Raw genomic sequence first — 7,706 nt, 5'->3', positions numbered from 1 at the left:
TTTCGCTGCGTTTTCTGAGTTTCTGAGGGTCCAATTAGTCAGGAGAGGGTCATACTAATCGAATCGGAGACCCAAAATTTTTGGTCGAAAAATGAAGAAAATTAAGGCTAACCCCTTTTTTTTTTTTTTTTTTTTTTGATAACGCTGGTAAAAATGCCTTATGCACACCCTGGAGCTTCGCGCAAGAAGCTTCAGGGTAGTGTGGGACTCGCACCCACTAAAAAACCAGCGGCCACTCTGGTACGAGTAGGGGGGACTCCCCGGAACCGCGCGAGGCATAACCTCAGGGATCCCCCCGGCACCTTCGCGGTTACGCGCGGACCTTACTTCAACGCCTATCCGGGAGTTGCGCCTCCCGGCTCCCCCCCGCTGCATCCTACGCTCAGTGTCCTCTTGCGAAGGACGACCCTGCCCGCTGGTGGGGCATCTTCTGTTGCCGCTACGACGAGAGCTCCGCTTAACGGAGCTGTCAAGCGAATGGAGACCCCCACTCGGTGCTCGATGTTCGCGATAACGAGCGCCCTGCCCTTGCGGATCCGGGGGAAGATGGATCCGGCGCGACCGTCACATCCGCCGTCCCCGGGCCGGGGGACGAAGAGAGAGAGGCAGAAGAAGAAGAAGAAGAAGAGGGGGCAAGGCCGGAACGACCCTAACGTCACCCTATCGCCTAGCGTCTCACCTATCCTGGCACCAGATTCCAAGTTGCCCTGCACCCCTCCTCTCCCCTCCACCTCCGAACCACGACCCCGACCCAAAGGACCGGGCTGAGGTCGACCGGTGTCCCGTCCCGCAAATCCGTTTGGACCCCTGCCCGTGTAGGTCCGAGCCTACGTCATGCCCACGCTTACACGCGAACCACCCCCATTTCTCCCGCTCAAGCGGGTCGCGCGGTGCACGCTGCGCCGCGTTCGCTGTCGTAACCGCTCCCGCTGTTCCTTGGCCGTCATGACCCGCTCCGCGAAGCTAGCCACCGCCACCCATCCCTCTCTCGACCCTACCATAGCCCTGATCAGGCCAGGCGGTGTCAGATCCTCCCCTACGGCGCGCTTTAGGGCATTCCTCTCGTCTCTCCACGCGGGGCACGCCTCCACCGTGTGGCTCACCGTGTCTTCCTCCAGCCGGCAGTACCAGCAGGTCGGCCTCTCCGTCTTCCCTATTCTATATAAGAAATCCGCGAAGTACCCGTGGCCTGTCAAGACTTGGGTCACACGGAAAGTCATGCTCCCGTGTGCCCTGTCGAACCATCCCGTCCAGTTCGCTAGGATAGCTAACCTCAACCCCTCGCTGGGGAGCCCCGCACTTCCGAGGTCCACCCTCCATTGCTCGCGGGCTACGCGCAGTTCCTCCTCCCTAATCGCTTTGACCATGCTCTGGGACCACGTCCTGGTCGACCGCAGTTCACGCACTCTATGGAATGTGCGCTTGTACGCATCAGCCACTAGATATAGTGGCGGGGTCCTGGCCAGCATCGAAACGGCCACGAAGGAGGCCGTGCGATATGCCGCAACTACTCTTGCGCATATCCTTCTCTGGCACCTCGTAATTACTCGCTGGATATACTTTGAGGACCTCGCCACATCCCCCCACACCGGAGCGCCGTACATTATTACCGCGAATAGAGTTTGCGCATAAAGCCTACGCCTAGATTCGGATGGCCCCCTCAGGTTTGGCATCAGCCTCGCTAGTGTCCTCGTGACACCCCCTAGCCTAGTCTCCATGGACGCGAAGTGCGCTTTGAACGTCAGGCCGGGATCCAGTCGCACCCCCAGGTACTTCATGGACCCCGACAGTAGCACCCTCTCCGCGCCAACTCTGACGTCTGGGGTGTTTGGTGCTTCCCCCCTTTTCACGCGCCAGAATAGGACCGCTTCCGTCTTGCTCGCCGCCACCGTGAGGCCTAGGCCCGAAATTCGCCGGACTACCCTGGCTACCATCGCATTTGCCAGTGCTACCGCTGTGGATGGATCCCCAGCGGAACTCAAAACCAGCGTGTCATCCGCGTAGCAGACAGTAACACAGTCTGCAACCCCCTCCCCCCGCAGAACCTCGTCGAAAGTCAAGTTCCATAGCAGGGGGCCGAGAACCGAGCCCTGTGGGACCCCGGCCGTCACTGCCAGACTCCTCAGCTCTCCATCTCCGTTTGTGTATTCCACGTGCCTGTCCCACAGGTAGGAATCCAGGACCCGTCGAAGATACTCCGGAGCCGCTTTGTCTTTAAGTGCGTCCCTTATGGACGGCCATGGCAAACTATTGAATGCGTTGGCGATGTCGAGAGACACAGCCACCGCGTAGCCCCCCTTCTCCGTGGCGTTTTCCACGAATCGTCGCACCCTTAGCAAAGCATCGTTCGTGGATCGCCCTTCCCGAAACCCGTACTGGTCCTCGGACAAGCGCGCCCGAGGATTCCCCTCCATCCATTTGCCCAGCCGAGCCACCAGGATCCTCTCGAACATTTTACCCACCTCGTTCAGGAGGCATATCGGCCTTACTTTGGGGATAGGTCCGGTGGGTGCTCCCCCCTTAGGGATGAGCACCAGTCGAGCCTTCTTCCATGGCAGCGGAACGACTCCTTCTCGCAGGCAGAGGCTGAAATTCCTCGACAGTAGTGCGATCATTCCCTCCGGAACTCTCGCCCACGCACTTCCCTTAACGCCATCCGGTCCCGGGGCGACATTGCGCGAGCATGCCTTTTTAAGCGCAGCTCGAACCTCGTCCGCCGTGACCGCCCACCGTTCGTCCCACTGACAGCCGCCCTGGGCCCTCGGAGCGCATCCATCACCCCTCGGGAAGAGGGCATCAAGGAGGCTCCTGAGGGTATCCTCCTCCAGCGTCTCCGTCAACCCTCTTTGGGAGCTTCGCAGTTTGCCTAGCACCAATTTGTAAGAGAGACCCCATGGATCCGCTTCCACGGAGCTGATGAGGTCTCTCCACGCCTTGGCCTTGGCCGCTTTTATGCCGTCTCGGAGCACCCTCTTGGCGGCCCGATACTCGGCCTCTTTTTCCTGACGGTCATCAGCCGTCCGTCTTCCCCTAGCGAGGCGCCTCCTCGCCGCTATGCAGGACCTGCGTATGTCGGCCAGCTCCTCGCTCCACCAGTATGTCGCTTTTCTGGAGCGATTCCCCGTGCGAGCTCTCGGCGCGGCTGCGTCGCAGGCCTGCGTCATGGCACGCTCGATCCATCCTGCAAGGCCCTCTGGCGTCGTATAGTCCCCTCCAGTTGGTCCCCAGGAAAGGGTGAGGGACAGAGCATCTGTCAGATGTTCCGGACTGAACTTCGACCAGTTCCAGCGCATGTGGCCCTTTCTACCCCTGTGCTCTGCGCGTCTAGGGGTACCGACCTCGTACGAGATGTACCGGTGGTCGGATAGTGTTTCCGTCTCTTCCAACACCCGCCACCCCTTGATCACGGGTACAAGATTAACTGACGACCACGTCAGATCGACGACGGATGACCCCTGTGCCCTAATGCATGTCGCCGTCCTCCCAGTGTTGTGGAGACGTACACCGCATGATGCCGCCCACTCCTCGAGCAGCTCTCCCCTTCGGTTGGACCCAGACGGGTCCCAGGTCGGCGAGCGGGCATTGAAATCCCCCCCCACCAGTACCCCCCTCCCACTGTTCCCCGCCAGCTGGATCACCCGAGCCAGGTCGTCCAGATGCTCGGTGAACTCCGCTATCAGAATGTTCGGGGATATATACACCGATATGGCAATTATATCCCCGAACTTAGCGGCCACGTACCCTCTTCCCCTTTTGAGGAGCGAGCCCCCGCGGACGTTACCCTCTGCCCTCCAGTATATGGCCGCCCGGCCATCGTCACTGCTAAGCCAAGTGGCCACGCTCGGAGTAGCGTACGGCTCGGATACGAGGCACACGTCGATTTCCCTTTCGAGCACTACTTGCTTCAGTAGGTCCTGAGCCCCCTTGCTATGGTTCAGGTTACACTGTATGTACCTGACCATTCTCGCTTGCATTAGTCACGGGCCTCCGACCCCGTTCGCCGACGGATGTACAACGTCCCGAACCCATCCTGTGGGCGCTGTCTATCCCCCTCCCCTCGCAGACCGCGCATTTGGGATTGGCCGTGCAATCTCGCGCCTGGTGGCCCTCAGCGCTGCACCTGTAGCACGCGGCCCGGCGCTCTGTCGACGCCTTGCACGTACTCCCTATATGGCCAAAGCCCCAGCACTTGTAGCATTGCCTGGGGCGCGCCTCCAGCAGCTCTACCCTGGCCGTGGTCCAACCGATCCTCACCTTGCCCTTCTTCGCGACAGCCACAGCTGCCCTCAGGGGGCACTGTGCCCACGCGCTGTATAGTCCATTCGGTGTCCTCCTCGGGACACCTACACGGACCTCCTCCACCTTACAGCCACCCTGCTCGGCTAGGGTGCGAGCCAGTTCCTCGGTGGACACTGAGTCATCCAAGCCCAGGACTCTCAGTTCGCCCTTGATAACCGGCCTTGTCACTGAGACTGCGTTGCCGTATTTATCAAGGATTACTTTGGTCAGCTGCGCCGCTAGAGCGTCCGCCTTCCTCGTATTCTCGGGGCCAGGAATCTCGATGAGAACCCCCCCGTTAGCTGCCCGCCGCATCCTCGTCTCCTCTATACCAAGCTCCGCGAGTTGTATTTTCTCGCGTGCGAACTTGAGTATTTCCGCATACGGGGTGTTCTCCTCTCTGCTTTTGATAGCAACGGCTGCTGTCCTCGGTGCTCTACGGCGAGCCACCGTGGGTCCGTCCTCCCCGGTACGCCGCAGGGCCCCTGTTGGGGCAGTCTGTGTGGCTTCCACTGCTGCCCCACTCGGCACTCCCTCGCCAAGGCGCTTTCCTTTTCTCTTCCTTTTCGTACTCCAGCCGCCCCTACCGTTCTCTGCATCGGCGCCGGCATCGACTTCCATCGGAGTGTCGGTCGCACCCCGGTCACCCGAGGACCTCTGCACTTTCTCCGTGGTGGCCTGCGTGCCGCGAGGTTGTGCCGTATCCTTACCAAGAGGGTCTTGGTCAGCTGCTCCGCTCTTGCTCGAGGCATCGAGGAGCAGGAGGGATATCCTGCCCACCTCCTCTCGTACCTGTTTCAGGGCCGCGGACTGTCTGGCCATCTCCTCGTCCCTGACCCTGTCACTGTCCGGGATGAGTCGAAGTTCGGATCCCGTTAGGCGAAGTTCGAACTCCGAAGCACCGGCTGATGTCGCCGTCGTCGGCCCTTCATTGGCCTCCACCTCGCTCCTCCTAGTGGCCGCTCCCAGGTCAAGCACCATCGTCGTTTGGGCGGCTTCCGACCGTCGCTCGCCGGCTCTCGCCACAGGGCCCCTGCTGGCAACCTGTGCGTATGAGCATGTCGCCCGGTTCGCTATTTCCGTCTGAGGCCTCTCTCGGCCTTCTCGATTTTTCTCGAGTTCCCGTTGGAGCTCGTCCCTTTCCCTACGGGTATCACGCAACTGAGCTTCTAGGTCCGCGTTGCGCGCCTGGAGGAGAGCGGGGTCACCTGCTGCCTCCGCTTTCACGGTGAGTGTAAGTAGGGCCTCCTTCGCCAAACCCACCTTTCTCTTTATTTCGCCACTCAGCCTGCCCTGCATGGATTTGCACCTCATCCTTACGGCGTCTATATCCTCGAGCCACTCCATTAGTTGTGCCCCAAGGTCCGATGCTGTCATGAGCCTGTATTCCACAGGGCCTGCCCCCTGCGGGATTTTCTTTGGGGACCTAGCCGCGGCTTTGGCCTTCCTTTTTCCCACTGAAGGGTTCTTTGTTGGCCGTAGGTTCGAGCCCTGCGCGCTCCACTCTGAGCCAGACTCCCCTGCTTCGGAGTCGTCTTCCAGGTAGGTTCCCTTGACGGTAGCTGTGCATCTCTTCTTGCGCTTCGGGCGAGCTCCCAGGAGCGTACGTGCTGCCTCCTCCTCGCCTGAGGGGCTGGCCGTTCCCTTCCCCTTCCCCTCGGCAGTCGCAGCTTGGTGCCTCGATTTTTCTTTCCCTTCTCCCTCGAGTCTGCGCGGAAGAAAGAGCTCTCCGTCCGAGAGTGCAGCGTTCTCGGGCGGCGTTAGCTCGTCCCCCTTTCGTTTGTTCCCCTGCTGCTGCTCGTGTCGTGTGGGTGTCTCTTCGGGCACCACCTGTGACGGTGCGTTGATTCCCCCCACAGTCTCCGCCAAAACGTTGGGTGCAGGTGCCTGCCCTGGCGTAACCCCCGGCTCCGTGCTTTTGAGAGGGGGCCAGCTAATACCCCGCACAAGTGCTTGACCTCGCGCGCGCGCGCCCCTGCCCCTCGCGTCCCCACGCGTGCCCCTGCTATTCAGGTGCTCTTGCACCTCTCCTTGCTTCACCTTCTGCCTACTCCATGTTAAATTATCCATATTAAAGTGTTGGTCTGATTACGACGGTTCGGCCATCATGGCAGCCACACCGCGGTGTGGCATCTTTCCCCGCCGGAAAAAATCCTATCCCCTCGCATGGAAGCCGCTATCGGTTTATCGGGTGGTCTGCCCTATCCATGCGAACCCCCCATCCCTAGCTCTTTTCAGTCGCCCGGCCGGGGATTCCCCTGCTAATCCGAAACAGGGTAGGCCACCGGCCGAGTAAGACCTTGCCGGATTTGCCCTACCGGACATCGGGTATGAGGAAATACTGACCAGGTAATCCTCCACGCATGCGCCCAGGGCACCAGGTTTGACTCCCAGATTGGCTCCAGTCAGCTGCAGGGAGCGGTTCTCCCACGTTGAACATGTGGTTTCCTGGGACCTTCGCCAGGGAACCGAGGTTCCGTGGACTAACGTTTACCCGTAGTACGCCACAGAGGTCCGGTAAAGGTACTGACTTCACCCGCAGCCCCGGTCGGTCGGCAACTACTCCTTCCTTGGTTAGTCTCTGAGAAATCGCCCCAGGAGCCCCAACCGCATCCCATGTACGCATCGCCCATTCAGATCACCATTCATACACCCAGCCCAAAGAGGCTGAGCCGACTGTTCTTAGTGGACGCTCGTCTAGAGTCACTTCCGCCACAAGGTTTGAAGCCCCGGAGCGTCGGATCCCCAAGATTCATCGCGGCCGTCAAGCCCCTACACCACGACAAGGTGACAGCCGACGTAGGGGAAGGCTAACCCCTTTGCATTTTTTGCGAAAATTTTCGCGATTTTCAAAAGTGCCGGAATAAATTCATTGTAGCACTATTCCGACGTAATTCAGCGAGAGAAATCGATTGGGCGCAGTCCCAATACGCTGCGATTATTGTATGAAAAGTTACAGCCAAAAAACGGAAACCCGTGTTTTCGACATTTTTCAGCAGGTGCTTTTTCCTTCGCCATTTCTCTCCTGTTGATCCCACGCTCTTTTCGCTGCGTTCTCTGAGCTCCTGAGGGTCCAATTAGTCAGGAAAAGGTCATAACAATCGAATCGGAGACCCAAATTTTTTGGCCGAAAAATGAAGAAAAAGTAAGGCTAACCCCTTTGCATTTTTTGCGAAAATTTTCGCGATTTTCAAAAGTGCCGGAATAAATTCATTGTAGCACTATTCCGACGTAATTCAGCGAGAGAAATCGATTAGGCGCAGTCTCAATACGCTGCGATTATTGTATAAAAAGTTACGGCCAAAAAACGGACACCAGTATTTCCGACATTTTTCAGCAGGTGCTTTTTCCTTCGCCATTTCTCTCCTGTTGATCCCACGCTCTTTTCGCTGCGTTTTCTGAGTTCCTGAGGGTCCAATTAGTCAGGA

At 59.0% G+C, this 7,706-nt stretch overlaps 1 protein-coding gene across 1 annotated transcript; it reads right to left on the bottom strand.

The window, feature by feature from the left end:
* Positions 1–335: 335 nt before the first annotated feature.
* On the bottom strand, positions 336–6,904 carry LOC124295587. The gene is made up of 5 exons (XM_046746022.1): positions 6,597–6,904; positions 4,121–6,325; positions 999–3,927; positions 680–827; positions 336–466 (listed from the first exon to the last, which is right to left on the bottom strand). The coding sequence occupies exons 1-5, from the start codon at positions 6,902–6,904 to the stop codon at positions 336–338; spliced, it is 5,721 nt and encodes a 1,906-aa protein (XP_046601978.1).
* Positions 6,905–7,706: the final 802 nt, after the last annotated feature.

This window comes from Neodiprion lecontei, chromosome 7 (genome assembly GCF_021901455.1).
Source record: "Neodiprion lecontei isolate iyNeoLeco1 chromosome 7, iyNeoLeco1.1, whole genome shotgun sequence".
NCBI classification, from domain to species: Eukaryota; Metazoa; Arthropoda; class Insecta; order Hymenoptera; family Diprionidae; genus Neodiprion; species Neodiprion lecontei.
The sequence above is the reverse complement of the archived record's forward strand: the minus strand, read 5'-3'. Positions and strand labels throughout refer to the sequence as shown.